This window comes from Lampetra fluviatilis, chromosome 27 (genome assembly GCF_964198595.1).
Source record: "Lampetra fluviatilis chromosome 27, kcLamFluv1.1, whole genome shotgun sequence".
In the NCBI taxonomy this organism is placed as follows: Eukaryota; Metazoa; Chordata; class Hyperoartia; order Petromyzontiformes; family Petromyzontidae; genus Lampetra; species Lampetra fluviatilis.
Window position 1 is genome coordinate 3,841,859 of NC_136301.1, and position 15,553 is coordinate 3,857,411.

The 15,553-nt window shown below is 48.7% G+C and overlaps 1 protein-coding gene and 1 long non-coding RNA gene across 2 annotated transcripts in view; one reads left to right on the top strand and one right to left on the bottom strand.

The window, feature by feature from the left end:
- LOC144942307 (uncharacterized) overlaps positions 1 to 15,553 on the bottom strand; it is a 549,184-nt gene that overhangs the window by 482,511 nt on the left and 51,120 nt on the right. The window lies entirely within an intron of this gene.
- The window catches only part of LOC144942300 (peptidyl-prolyl cis-trans isomerase FKBP5-like), a 48,194-nt gene that overhangs the window by 23,707 nt on the left and 8,934 nt on the right, over positions 1 to 15,553 (top strand). Inside the window, exons 11-22 of the mRNA XM_078869075.1 lie at positions 1,647 to 1,759; positions 7,641 to 7,785; positions 8,862 to 8,997; positions 9,545 to 9,661; positions 9,856 to 9,970; positions 10,739 to 10,885; positions 11,453 to 11,573; positions 12,195 to 12,332; positions 13,315 to 13,481; positions 13,868 to 14,032; positions 14,491 to 14,616; positions 15,161 to 15,323. Coding sequence (XP_078725201.1) covers positions 1,647 to 1,759; positions 7,641 to 7,785; positions 8,862 to 8,997; positions 9,545 to 9,661; positions 9,856 to 9,970; positions 10,739 to 10,885; positions 11,453 to 11,573; positions 12,195 to 12,332; positions 13,315 to 13,481; positions 13,868 to 14,032; positions 14,491 to 14,616; positions 15,161 to 15,323 — 1,653 coding nt within the window. The remainder of the gene's footprint in view (positions 1 to 1,646; positions 1,760 to 7,640; positions 7,786 to 8,861; positions 8,998 to 9,544; positions 9,662 to 9,855; positions 9,971 to 10,738; positions 10,886 to 11,452; positions 11,574 to 12,194; positions 12,333 to 13,314; positions 13,482 to 13,867; positions 14,033 to 14,490; positions 14,617 to 15,160; positions 15,324 to 15,553) is intronic.

The following is a 15,553-nucleotide window of genomic DNA, read 5'->3' on the forward strand; positions in this document are numbered from 1 at the left end:
GGAAGATTTTGTTACCACCCTTACACATCAAGCTGGGTCTGATGAAGAACTTTGTCAAAGCAATTGACAAAACACAAGCAGATTTCAAGTACCTCCGTGGAATATGCCCAAGGTTAAGTGAGGCTAAGATAAAGGAAGGTGTCTTTGTTGGTCCTCAGATTCGTGAACTTCTTCGAGATGATGCATTTGACAGTGCACTGCGTGTCAAGGAAAAGAGGGCATGGAAGGCCTTCCAGTCAATGGCAACAGATTTTCTTGGAAACAAGGCAGACAACTAAAGGGAGTTGGTGGAAAACCTCCTCAAGGCATACAAAAGCCTTGGTTGCAACATGTCACTAAAGATACATTTTTTTGCACTCTCATCTAGATTTTTTTCGCACCGAACTGCAGAGCAGTGAGCCATGAGCATGGCAAATGGAGCCCATCAATGCTTGCAGACCTTTGCTGGACAGTGACAAGAGATGTTCCATTTAATGAATACAAGAGACAAGCCAAGAAGCGCTGAGTAGACACTCAATAAGGACTAAACTATGTACTTGTATATACATAATAGTTTTTGCCTTTTGTTTCATAATAAATGTTATTTTGTACAACCCTTTTGCTGATTTTTAAAGTGTTACATGAACAGGACAGGTGACATCATGTAAAACAACCATAAAGACATGAAAAGACCTAGGTTTACAATTTATGAGTAAAACCATATCTACACAACATATCTATAGATGTAAAATGTGAAAACTGAAATATCTTGGGAACAGTAGCCAATCAGTTGTTTTAATTGCCATTTGAACTCAGCACATCCAAATCCATAATAAACAGCATATTTCATCTCTGAAGCAGATGACGTCTATGACATTGTAGACAAGTGTTATAAGTCTAACCTCCGTGGTGCGCCACGCAAAACAGAACCCCCGAAATTGTCCCACCATATCAACGCGGATTATTTGATTCCTGCTGTATATAACGTATTGTTTAGGTCGTAATTGAAAACTAACTTCTTTAGAAATACTTTTTGTGTTTCTTGTCCTCCCACATCTCTGATTAGTCTAGAGAAATAAATCAAATACAGCCCTATATCAGTCGACTGCTGGGTGAAGGCCCACTCCCCCATGCAGTGGGAGTGATGGAAAAAATGTTTACAATGTTTTTTTTACCATACTTCACGCTGGTCATGACAGCTTGATGTAATTGGTTCACGTGATGCCCTGTGGCAACTAGGGGTTGCCAAATTCACTAAAAATGTTGATCAAATGAATAATTTCTGGATTTTATTTTATTGTGACCTTGAACCAGAAGTGAGAGCACAGTTACTATTGTATTTGTCATTCGTAAGGAACTGCAATCTCAATTTCATAATTTCAGCTAACAATGCTACTTCATAACCCCAATTCCTTAACTGCTTTGCTCTCCCCCTCCCACATCAGGATGGTAAGAGTCAATCACAGTTGACAAATGTGTCACATGATGGTGAAATTTGTCACTACAAAACGCCGGGCAGATCCATGCTTGGTAGTCGCGCCTCTACTGTGAGCAACTGGTCTCGGCCACATTAAATGGATTTAGTTGCGTGGGGCGAAGTTAAGCAGCTGATCGCCTTAAGCATAACCCGGGCACTGTTTGGTTGTTCTGTTGTGTGTGCGTCACAGTGGTTCGTTGCCCCGTGTGTCAACAAGAGTTCCGCCTGGTGGATGTCCTCGATAACTACTTTGTGCGCGACGGCCCAGAGCAGCAGCCCAGCGCGACCGAGAGCACAAGCCAGGTGAAACCTCTCCCCCCCCCCCCGCATCCCTACCACGTCGCTGTAACAGGCTGCCGGGGCACGTGCTGTTCGCGAACACCTACAGTGGCGAACACGGCACATGAGGGAGCAGTGTGGCTAGAAATGCACCCCCGGCCACACAACGAAAACACTTTCGCTGCATTCCTCGTTCGTGCTCTGCTCTGAAGGAGGACCATTGTCCGAAACGCCAGCCACACTCACTGTATATCATTTTCGTTGTATGGAAAGTTAGCCCATGGCTAGATCACCGTGAATGTGCCAGTTTATGAGGTGATGCTGCGATGTGGCTGTGGTGCACAACCGTATTTAACAAACCAAAAAAACTCAACACATTCGCCAGTAACACTGGCCTTGAAGGGAAAAATATATTACAGGCGACCTTTTTGGCAATGACCCTTATTCATGCCATGTAATTGGAGAGGCCAGAAAGATGGTGTGTGGTTGAGAGTTGGGAGACTGGTATCTACACCAAGGGGCTTGATGACAATTAAAAACACATTTTCTGATATTTTTTGGTTCTTTCGGTAAAGTCACGTAGATAGAAAAATAATAACAAAGTTAATAAAACATCTAATATAAATGAATTCCTGCAGTCATGAAAGTTTTAAGTCAATATTTTCTGATGACCAGTCTTTTTTAAATAGGCATACGAATAGTTACTTCATAGTAGCTTTGGAGAAATCCTGAATGTGCCAACTTTCCCCGGTGGTAATGCTTACACACCACGCAAGGTAATCGTTTAATTCTCAGTCGACTTCAGGGAGGCCCAGGATGGGTTCAGACAATCGTCACCGATGTTGGCTGTGAGCGGGAATCGAACTCTGGTCGCCGAGGTCACAGCGTAGTGCTCTAACCACTACGCTACCACTCCCCGTGCTCACACCCAGGTACACTTATCCAACTCTTAGGATGCTGGTGAGATGTAATAATCTGCCGGGCACCTGCGCACAAACTGATTTCATCGCTGCGTCTCCTCTGTGGGTGACTTCTCGGACAAGTTGCATTCCTTGGTGGCCGCTCCGTAGTTATCATTGGTCATCAGTCCAGTTGCACCTACACTCACTCACCCACAAATGTATACACACACAAGAACTCTATATACACACACACATAATTATATCAGTACACATATCAGCACAACATCAACAACAGCTGCCATTTGCCACTGAGTGATAGTGACATTGCCACAGAAATTGTGCCAAGTTAGGCCGAGTTTGGGGCCATGCGAAGTATGGAAGGCTCACTGGCAGGAGGTCCTGGGACATACCCAGGTGTTATGGAGTGACTGAGAGATGACTAGCAGATGCACCACCTGTGCTGTCTCCACTTGCTGCGTTTTAGTCACCCAGAGTTCCGAACACGTTCCTTCGGAGTAGGTAGGAACTTGGTTGGACAGCGCATTCGTGCACGACAGAAAGCTCGCGGTCACGTGACGCACTTCAACCAATCCGGGAGCGTACATGTTTGGGAGGGGCTATGCACGACAGACAAATAATCCCTGGTGGGCAGTGTGGAACTGTTGTTCCTACCTGTATAATTATTTTCAGCGTTGCTTCTCTGCCCTCTGTTGTTGTTAGAGGGGGACTGCCCACAACTTCCCAGTATCAGTAAGCAAACCTACCTTTTTTTTTGGCTCTTTTTCCTTAAGGCGGCCGGGCTGGCAATATCACAACACCGTACGGTGTGCCGCATTTAAAGATGCTCTCGAGCAGCAAAGGTTAACGTTATCTCTGTGTGCGTTCATATTCATGTACATGTGCAACCCCATTTTATCAATCCATTACTAGATGAGGGCCTCCTTGTGGGAGCATAAGGCAGTCTAACGATGTTTTTTTTCTGCACTGTCGTCTGCTGTTTACAATGCCCAATATGGCCCTCACCTGGTTACATGTAAAGTTCATGTATAGAGCTTATACATAGTCAAGTGTGTTTAACTAAGGGTTAGCACTATTAACACGGATACAAAGAAGGCAACAGTCAGTTATCCCAATGCGTTTCTATGTAGGTCACTTAAACACACCTCTTTGAGGGGGTGGAATGATTAATGAATGACTAGGTGCCTTAGCAGACAGACCATGACTATTAGTTAGCCAGTGTGAGATGGTGAGTTGGTGAGAGAACTATTCTCCACTGAGTGAGTCAGCAAGTGAGTCATCGAGATACACATCCACCCACTGAATCATGAGGCCTCGGGTGGGGAATGTACTGCCCACAGTTTAATTTCATAAGACCCACAGGCTTCATTTACTACCTTGTGACTTAATTTTACATTTCCTGCATCTTAATTTTCACGTGGCCCGCAACTTTATTTTACATGAGCCGTTCATTTCATACGACACGTGACTTAAATTAACGCCGCCCAGCTGCTTCATTTCACACATCCGTTTATTATGTCTGTGAGCAAATCCTTCTCCGCTGACTTGAGTCAGTGAGTGAGTCATAGCATTACACATTCACCCACTGTAAAATTACACCGACAAGCCAGTCAGCCCATTAATCACCAACTGTCATGCTTTGCTGTAATTTGATGTTCTAAGCAGGTAGTGCCAATATGGTCGTGGTGGTTATGATGATGATGATGATTTATGTATCATCAGAAATGTTCAATGCTCTGCTGGATGGCCATCACCACCTCTCACGATCTTGTGATACAAAAAAATAATTGGGTATTTTTAGTCTCCAATTCCACTTGTTGCTGTCATTGTCACGTCATGAGATGAAGAATCCACTCGGATCTCTCGCAGAAGCAGCGCAACCCTTCGTACTAGAGAACGGCTCGTAGAATTGGATATCACAAAATTACTTCTGAGATCCCTTCAAATGACCTCTGGACCACACAGTCAGGGGGTGGTACTTTCTCACTTGGCCTTCCATGGAGAATAATGTTGATTGTATGGCAGTCAAAACTGATATTTTTAATTCTCAGATCTTTAATTTAGCCAAATGAAGTGAAAAATCCAATTTTTATGAGATGGCTTTTTTGTCCAGTCCATTGGTGACCACGCGATGACTTTCAAGTCACTACACTCTGGATTTAATCAAAGGGAACTCTGGATTTGAACACAGGAGCTCGGCTGTGTCCCAGCTCAGCGCTCTGATCTTTAAGTAGCCCAGCCACCTCTGTGTCAGTTAAATTTGTTTAAACATTGTTGAAGTGAAATGGAGCATGAGCACATGTTTTCCTCATCAAATGTTTCTGCTAGATGTCGCATGATCAAAGATTGCAGAGGTCCTTCCATCAGCAGTGGCTTGGGCAAGCAATTGTAGGGCTGCACTTTTACCTTGTTATGTGGTCCACAAACTCTTTGCTTCACAAGTGGCAAATCAAAACTGGTTTCTGGTTGTGTTAATGACTGCAGCGTTTGCAGAGAGTCTTCACTAACTCGGTCACTTGCAACATCCGCAGTTATTGACTTGCACAACTGCCTCGTGGGTGATGTGTGTGCGGTTAACAGTGGTGAATGTGGGCACACTAAAATAGAAATGAAACATTCAAATATTGCTCGATAGAATCCGTTGTGTTAGATGTTGCATTTGTTCTCTGCGATGCGTCACCCTGCCCAGAGCAGCAGAGTATCAATAATAGCACTTATGCCTCACGGGAAGAAGGGCCTGGGTTCGATTCCCTACTCTGTGTGGAGTTTGTATGCTCTCCCCCTGTTCTGCATGGGTTTCTTCCCGAGTTCACCAGTTTCCTCCCGTCGCGAAAAACAACTTAGAGTTTAACTGGTACTGGCCAAAAAGTCCAATGTTGAAATATTACCAGCTAATTACTTAATAGAGATTACACATAGCAAGCGATTACACATAGCAAGCGATTACACATAGCATGTGTAATAATAATAATAATAAACGTTAACATCCCTTCAGCAACTACTGCAAAGTGTAAAGAAATTGGTCCTTAAGTAAAAATTTGACGAGCGAATTCCATTGCATGCCTTGCAGATAGTCCCATGCCCAGCACGTGACTACGCCACTGCACACTCCTCACTCAATTCTAGATTTGAAGCTTTCGTGACTGCAATGATTCATATTCTTAGGTTTTTTCGGTAAAGTCACGTAGGTAAAAACATTAAAAAGTAAAATAAAATAAAAATCACGACGTTTCGGAGGCAACACAAGCTTCCGTCTTCAGGTGGTACCGTCACAGCTACGACAGCTGTATCAAGTAAATGAGAGATTGCAGGAGCTACCACTCCTTCTCCAACCATTATATAAACGGAGTGGTAGCTCCTGCAATCTCTCATTTACTTGATACAGCTGTCGTAGCTGTGACGGTACCACCTGAAGACGGAAGCTTGTGTTGCCTCCGAAACGTCGTGATTTTTATTTTATTTTACTTTTTTATGTTTTTACCTACGTGACTTTACCGAAAAAACCTAAGAATACTCCTCACTTAAGCTACAACGTGCTGGAATGTGTCTGTGTGTGGCCACGGAACTGTGGCCATTTCCCCCGGTACCGATGTGGTGGCCTTGCACTTTGCCAGCAGGAACCGGCAAGCTGCACAGGGGAAGCGTGTTTTGGTCATTGATCTAGTTCCCGATCCGTGCGTGACCTCCTGACTTACCCACTCGCACCCAGTGCTCGCACGCGCCCTGATTGGTTGGGGGTGGGGGGGGTTATCATGAGGTTTCGAGGAGTGGCAATTGGGCAATCGCTAATGTTTCCTGCCAGTGATTTTGCAACAAGTTTGCCGAAGCCCTTTGGTTTTTTAACGTTTCGTTTCTCTTGTTGCCTGTTTGTATTTGTCAACATGTTTCCCTCCTGTTCGCAAAAGGAACGATTTCGACACGTCTGCGTTTTGGCATTTGTTCCGAGCGCGATCCGCCAAATCCCGGTTTCGTATCGAGGTCGTTGTCTACTGGGAGACGCTGAGCCTTTTTTCTGCTATGTGAGGTGGCCACGAGATGGCGGTACAAGTGGCTTTTTACGACAATGGCTATGCGGATTTCTCAGCGTTATCGCGTCGTAATGCATGGTGGGGTTTTCTCCAATTTCCTGGCGTAATAAAAAATACTCCTTTGTCGAAGCATTTGACCAAACATCTCAATGTGAACTCTGAACTGAAACTATGAAAACTAAACTATCAACCATTTAAACTATTTTTATTTTACCAGGTAAGGCCCACTGAGCTATGTAGCTCGTTTTCAGAAGCAACCTGGCCACAAATGATACATCAACGAGAAGTGGCTTATGTTGAAGTTTATAACAGCCAAATACTCTAAACGCACGATTCTAAATGTGGAGGGGAAAACCAGAGGACTCGGAGAATGCACGCGACCACGGAGAGAGAGACGCGCAAACTACAAATACACAGGCATCAGGGTCGGGATCGAACCCACGACCTCCTGCATACCAGGCGAGGTAGTTAACATCTCGCTACCATGGCACCCCAATGTAGCAATACCCTCCTGAAAAGGTTATTGAAACTTGGTGATGCTTTCCTGGCGAGATGTTATCTCCCTCTCCTGGTGTACAGGAGGATGTCTGTATGATCCTGGACCCTGACGAGTCCCATGGTGGTCGCGTAGATTGTTCTCCACGTGCCTCCGGTTTTTCCCTCCACATTTAGAAACATGCTTTCAGGTTATTTGGCTTCTAGAAATTCACACGTCTGATTGTGATATAAGCCAATTCAATGAGCTATAATTCGTGGCCAGGTGGCCTCTGAAAAAGGGACAATAGCTCATTTGGCTTTACCTGGTTAGATACAATAGTAGTAGTTGTAGTAAATAAAGATAATTGTTATTTCTAGGCAATGCACATGAACATTGTGTGGATGTTGTAATGCCACAACATCTTGAATACGGCAGTGGCCCTGCTGACCAGCTTGTTTGTTGTTGCTGTGGCGGGGCAGGTGTGCACGAGCTGCGAGGATAACGCAGAGGCAGCGGGCTTCTGCGTGGAGTGCGTGGAGTGGCTGTGCCGCACGTGCGTGGAGGCGCACCAGCGCGTCAAGTTCACCAAAGACCACACCGTTCGCCTTAAGGACGACACCGCCGGTGAGGAGTTCGGGGGGCGCGGCAGTGGTGGTTTTCATGGTGATTGTAGCAGTGGCGTTGGTTGAACCGGGACATTTCAGTGAATTGGTGTGGGGGGTGAATCGCTGTAATCGATCCGTTGATTGATCGATGACAATCAATTTTGTTAAGAGGGCCAACCAGGTGGCTGAGAGGTCAAAGTGCTGAGCTGCTTCCACCTAGTTCCTGGGTGCAAATCCGGGTTTTACAGCTGCCTGCGGTTAAACCGAATTCTCAAGTGGAGGGAGGCAATGGTCTCAGCCTCGTCACCAATATCTGCACAACAAAACAAAAACTATCACATACAAATTGGTTTCGCACTTATTTGTACCAAATTCAATCCCTGGAGAATTATAACTCTAGTTTCAGAGTTATAATTCTCCAGAGAATATCCGTGGCTACATAAAGAATAGACCTGTCACTGAAAGGTTTTTCCTGTACGAAAATCCCATCCGCAACCATTCTGTGACACGAGAGGTGCGCTGCTCTGCGAGGCTTCTTGAGGGTTGGTGCTCATAATGAACCCTGGACGATGATGATGATGATGATGTTGATAATAATAATAGCAAGAACTGAGTACGTTTGGTATTTGTGCGATTCTTCTCGCACTGGGCTATCACAAAGGAAGGCGCTGTGCTTCACAGACAGTGTGCAGGATCACAGCGTGACCTTACTGTGCATAATCCCAGTAATTTGCAGGTAATATTTCTAATTTGGACAATGATGCCGGCACGCAATGTGTTTATTTTTCTCGAAGGACATCGCGGGACTTTTTTAACGCACGCTGCGGAGCAGACAACGCGTAGTGTTTTTGGGCTCGTACACAGGTGGAGCATTAACCAGGGTGGCCTTCCGGTTTCGAACAGCGAACCCCATTAACAAGCGGCCTAACCCGCCACCGCTGGGCCGCGTCGCCACACACCCAAACGAAAAAAATGGCGAGACCTTTACAAATGTGTGCCACGTACCCCCCCCCCAGCCCCCCCGTGTTACCTTCGTTATTGACCTGCGTCTGCCTCTGCCCGACGGTTCACACCGTGCTCCCCGCCCCCGTGTAGACGGTTTGCTGGGCCTGTCGGGCCAGCGCCCCGTGTTGTGTCCCGTGCACAAGCAGGAGCAGCTGAAGCTGTTCTGCGAGACGTGCGACCGCCTCACCTGCCGCGACTGCCAGCTGCTGGAGCACAAGGAACACAGGTGTGTGTCGGCTGCAGCCGGCACCTTCTTCTGCTGCTGCTGCTGATTTGTTGTTTTTATATCCGTGATCGCGTTGGCTCGTGGTATTTTAGTGTGCGCTTGTGCTTGTTGTTTGTGGTCAGGTTGACTGGTGTTTTTGGTTGGGGGAAGTTGGTGAGTAGAGTTGAGCGTGATTGATTCAGTGGGCGTTATTGCTTGTACGTGTGGCTGTGAGAAAGTGTACTTAATTGTTACTAGGGTTTAAAACGCAACGAGGTGGCAGAGCAGGATCCAAGTGGTGCTAGTCAGTCACCCTAACCTGTAACACCTGGACCTCCCCTGTGTCCACCCGCCAGCATGCCTTCAACACATTTCACACGCATGGTCTCAAAGTGTACCTAGTCTGGCACAAGCGCCGCTCTGATGTCATCGCCACTTGGTGTTGCTAAACGACGGCTGTTTTTGCTGCGTGTGTGAGTACATGCAATACTCAGGTGGGTACTTGTCATTATTTGCACATAGGAACTTACGTGTGCGCGTGCGTGCTTTGCTTCCCGTCGCCCGGCAGGTACCAGTTTCTGGAAGAAGCCTTTCAGAACCAGAAGACCATCATTGAGACCTTCATGGCCAAGCTGCAAGAGAAGAGGAATTACGTCCAAATCGCCGCCAACCAAGTGCAGAACCGGTGAGGCCGGCGTGCTGCGTTATTGACCAAGTAAAAGATTCCCCGTATAGCTTGCACAACGCCGTCGGGGCATGTGCTGTTAGCGAAAGCACGTGTGAAGGCCACACTTGCACGAACACACGTGCACGCTCAACTTCGTCACGCAGACACTCACGCACACCCATAACCGTACTCGCGTGTGTACGTGTGCTCAGGTTGAACGAGGTGCAGGAGAGCAAGAGGAAGGTGGAGCACGACATCAAGGTGGCGATCTACACGCTCATGAACGAGATCAACAAGAAGGGCAAGGCCCTACTGCATCAGCTCGAGGTGGAGTAGCAGCAGGCGCAGCCAACTTCTCTCCACACCGTTACACTCCTCCACACGCCATCACGCGCCTCCGCATGCCTCCACAATGAACCGGTCGAATGGCTGAACCGGTCCTGGGCCTCCCTTTGGTGCACTCAACTTTAAATGAGTACCTGGTGCTGTGTGTGAAAATCAGCACTTGCCTCATGTGCCGTGTCGGCCTTCATAGGTGTATCCTATAACAGCACTTGCCCCAAAAGTTTGTTAAATTGTTTACAGGGTATCTTTGTGTTTTATGTACATGTACTGTGTGTGTGTAAATGTACTGTGTGTGTGTATTGTGTGTGTGTGTGTAAATGTACTGTGTGTGTGTGTAAATGTACTGTGTGTGTGTATTGTGTGTGTAAATGTACTTTGTGTAAATGTACTGTGTGTGTGTATACTGTGTGTGTAAATGTACTGTGTGTGTATATTGTGTGTGTGTAAATGTACTGTGTGTGTGTATTGTGTGGAAATGTACTGTGTGGAAATGTACTTTGTGTAAATGTACTGTGTGTGTGTGTAAATGTACTTTGTGTAAATGTACTGTGTGTGTGTACTGTGTGTGTACATGTACTGTGTGTGTGTATTGTGTGTGTGTGTGTGTGTAAATGTACTGTGTGTGTGTATTGTGTGTAAATGTACTGTGTGTGTGTAAATGTACTGTGTGTGTTTGTATTTTGTGTAAATGTACTGTGTGTGTAAATGTACTTTGTGTAAATGTACTGTGTGTGTGTGTATTGTGTTTAGGCCCTGACGGGGGAGCGGCAGTCTCGGCTGCAGGCGCAGCACGGGGAGGTGATGCTGCTGTCCCGCCAGGTCGACCACGTCATGAACTTCGCGCGCTGGGCCCTGACGGCACACAGCAACTTCGCTCTGCTCTACAGCAAGAGACTGGTGCGACGCCGCCACCACCGCCAGCGTCGCCGAGATCATCATCAGCATCTTCGTCGTCACAGTCGACGTTAATATCCTCATCATCAACATCAGCTTTTTTGGCACTACCATCGTCATTGTCACCATCTGCACCGATGCTCGACAATGCCCACTGCAGAGAGATGGAGCGATGCCACCAGCCCGTGCGCAGGAAGAGCCAGATTGATTGTTCTGTCGCGATAGCGTGAGATGTGGCGACGGTCAGGGGGGGGGGAGGCCTTCATCCAGCAGCGAATAGATCATGGCTGTTGCTGATGATGTCGATGTGGTTATCGTTAACAGCACCAGTGTCTTTCGAAGCAATGATGGCCGGTGGTCAAACACTAATCTCACTTCCTAGATTCTCAATTGAGACCTCGAAATTTTTACGTGATGACGTTTGGCATATTCCTAAATGAAATGAAATGTGCGTCCTTTGCTCAATTTGCTTGTAAGAGCTTCCGACACTCGCACTTGCGGCGGTTTCGGGTTGGAGTGTCTGGTTTCACGAAGACCTGACGAGTGGTGGCCATCGTCTGTTTCGCACAGATCTTCTTCCAGCTGCGCCGCGTGCTGCGAGCTCCCTGCGATCCCACGCCGGCGCTGAGCGGCGGCGTCGTCAGGTTTTACTGCGACCCCAACTTCTGGGCACGCAACGTCCTCAACCTGGGTGCGTGAGCCTGCTGCACCACTGCTGCTGCACCACTGCTACTACCCCCTACTGCTGCTGCACCACTGTCGCTGCCCCACTGCTGCTGCCCACTGCTGCTGCCCAGCACTACTGCCCACTGCTGCTTCCCATGGCTGCTGCTCACTGCTATTGCCCACTGCTGCTACCCACTGCTGCTGCCCACTGCTGCTGCCCAGCACTACTGCCCACTGCTGCTTCCCATGGCTGCTGCTCACTGCTATTGCCCACTGCTGCTACCCACTGCTGCTGCCCACTGCTGCTGCCCAGCACTACTGCCCACTGCTGCTTCCCATGGCTGCTGCTCACTGCTATTGCCCACTGCTGCTACCCACTGCTGCTACCCACTGCTGCTACCCACTGCTGCTGCCCACTGCTGCTGCTCACTGCTGCTGCCCAGAATTACTGCCCACTGCTGCTTCCCACGGCTGCTGCTGACTGCTATTGCCCACTGCTGCTACCCACTGTTGCTGCCCACTGTTGCTTTGTTCTGCTGCTTCGCAATGCAGCTGCACACTGCTGATAAGGATATACGGGGGATTTTTTGCCTGTGTATACATATATGCGTATACATGTGTGTGTATGTATGTGTGCGTGCCACAGGAACACTGGTGATGGAGAACCCTGTGACTGGGCCCGGGAGGGATGCACCCCAATCTTACATGACCAATCAGAGTGCGGGGAGCATGGCTCCACCCTCGGCAGAGCCTGGAGCCGGCAGTGGCGGTGGGGCACAGCCGGGTGAGTTGCGTGACCGTTGGCAGAGCCCTGCGGCCAATCACTCTAAAATGCGCCCCATCTCAGAGTCTATGCGCGATTATGTCTTGTCCCTCTGCATGGGAGACTGTCTAAGCATTACTGGCTGTTGTAGGCTTGGGATGCAAGGTGGCCCAGAAGATTTGCAGTCCTGCAATAGTTGCTTGAAACGATATGTGCGGAGAGTTGAGTGTCACCCCCTCGTGTGCGTGTTGGTGGGTTATCTCCCGCACGAATCCAAACTCATTCATGGAATTGGCTGAACATCCCAAATAGCTGCACCCTTGTCAAAAGAGTCTGCACACTCTACGAATATTTCCTGGATAAACGATGTTTGTTATTAAGCTATGGTTAGCATCATTGTCATGATGTCATGCTGATGTTGATAATGTTCATAATACGATGCTGGCAGGTATGATGATAGTTGATATACGGATTGCGACGGTGCTGATGATGGTAACGTTGCTGATGATATTGATGGCACTGGTGAAGATGTTAATAACGATGCTGGTAATTATGATGGTAGTGATTGCTGATGGTAATGGTGATATTATTGATCGTAATTTGAAATGACCTAGATAAAGACTGACACTGGTGTTGATGACAATGGCTGTAACATAAATGGTTGTGCCGTTGTTGATGTTGATGGTAGAGATCATGATGATAATGATGACAATGTTGGTGGTAGGGACTGATGCTGATTGTGGTGATGACATTGACATCGATGATGATAATGATAACTATGGGAATGGTGACTGACACTGATGGTGTTGATGGTGCTGATGATTATGCTGGCAATGATACAGCAGTGGCAAGCCATTTCCGACTGTTAATTCTAGTATTGATGACATCGACGAAGATGACGATGGCGATGATGCCTTTAACAATGATGATGGTCGTGGGATGATGTCAGATGGTGGCAGTCGTGAGGGTGCGTGATCATGATGGCGGCGATGTTTTTGGTCAGGCCAAATCAACCTGGCGCAGCTCCGCCTGCAGCACATGCAGCACCGCCTGAGCCGCCTGGCCGCCTCCATCAGGCAGCCGTCCTCCCAGCATGCACCGCAACGACCGCTCACCTCCGTCCACATGGTCAACCAACAGCCAATCATCCTGCAATATCATAGTGCACAGGTAACCCACGCAGCACATGAATGACGCTTATTATTATTATTTCTAATAGCAAAAATATTTCTACCATGTTATCGAGATTATCAGATCCACTTTCCCCCTCCACCCCTGTATTTTGAAGCAGAAGTTGGGGGATGCATCTTCTAATCGGGTATACGCTTTGTCTGCAGAGCGTCACGTGATCACAACTGATATACGAGTGCTTTGGATTACAAACACGTTTCCGGAACCAATTATGCTCTCAATCCAAGGTTTTACTGTATGTGTTTAATAGGTCCTCGCTATAACAGTACCTGTCCCAGTAGTCTGCTAAAGACTTTCGGTGGGGCGGGGGATCTTTGTCTTCTATGTAACTGTGGTACCCCTGTGTCTCCCTACCCACCACACAGCCCCCCAGGCTGGTCACCCTGCCCCCCACTTCACGGGGGCCCCCCTGCGGACCCCTACCCAACCCGCTGCAGCAGCTGCAGCAATTCTCCACGGGATCCATTCCCGGGGGGTCAGCGCCATCACACTCCAGCCAGCAAGGGGTACCCCCCCAACTCATGCGGCAGGTGAGACATGATTGGGGGACACGGGGGGTTGGGGGGGATGGAGGGTGGGGGGGATGGAGGGTGGGGGGGGGGGTCCACCTCACGACAGCCAACTGGTGGGGGAGGGGGCACATAGGGGGCACATTTACGTGTGGTTTTGTGTGTATGTGGTGTTGTGTGTGTGTTTGTGGTGTTGTGGTTAGCATGCTGTGTTACGAACCCGGCTACCTGAGTTCGATTCCCACTCACAGCCATCCACAGTGAGGATTATTTGAATTAATACCTAGTGCTTTGCGTAAACATCACCACTGGGGAGGCAAAGGTGGCCAGGCGTGGTGCTGGCCACGCACCCACCCACCAACCCCTCCCCCCCCCCCCCCCCGTGCCGGCCTTCATAGGTGCTTGCTAACAGCACTTGCCCCAACATTCTGTTCAGGCTCTACGGGGGATCTTTATCTCTGTTTGTGCTCCTTTTGCAGCACTCTGTCGGGGGTGGGGGACCTGGACCCCCGGGTGGCTCCCACCTCTCCATGGGTCTCTCGTCAATCCCGTCCGTCACTAACCCCGAAAACCTACCCACGGTACCCGACATCCCTCCCATACAGGTGAGCTCGTGGGCACCTGTCCACACACACACTAAATACAGCTGCTCCGTCAGTAGCCTTGCTTACGAGCACTTATTAAAAGCTGGCTCGGCACTCTGGGGGGGGGGGGTGGTGTGTGGTTAGCACCATGCTCAGCCAACTTTGTCTCCCCGGTGTCGATGTTTTGACACGCTGCGTTATTGTTTCTCTTTTAATGCCGAGTCAACCTGGCAGAGGCCCAGGACCGGTTCATTTATCACTCACTTCGCCGTGACTAAGACTCAAATTCGGGTGACTGGCTTTGTAGCACGGACGCGCTGGTAGCCACCAAACCGCCGCTCCCTCCCTCACCATATATATACATATTACTCGGGATTGTTTTTTTTTACTTAAATAGTTTTTGACTTAAAAATTACAGACGTTTGACTCTTAAGGACATGCATGTCTGTGAATGTGAACGAGTCACTGCGTACGTATCCACGCGGGCGCGTGTGTGTGTGTTTGTGTGTGAAGCGAGATTGGTGAATCACTCCCCCCCCCCCCCCCCCACTGTATCCTCTCACAGCTGGACGAGTTTGGCGGCATGCTGCTGATGCGAGACGGGCCCCCTCCCGGCCACCTGTCCCACGGCACCACGGCCGCCCACCTCTCCTCCCCGGGGTCAAGCTCGCAGTCGCCCCATCCTCCGCCGGTGCAGTCGCCAAACCTGGGTGCATCGCACCTGCACGGTAATTTTGAACCGCGGTTGTGCCAGGGGGTGGCGCAGCGACGGCAAGGTGGGGCGCAGTGGGAACATTGGTGCCTCACAGCGGTGAAGGGACCTGGGTTCGACTCCAGACTCGGGCACCTCTGCGTGGAGTTTGTTCTTCCCCTGTTCTCGGTGACCCGAGTTCAATTCCCGCTCACAGCCACCAACACCAGTGAAGATTATCTTAACCGGTCCTGGGCCTCCCCTAAA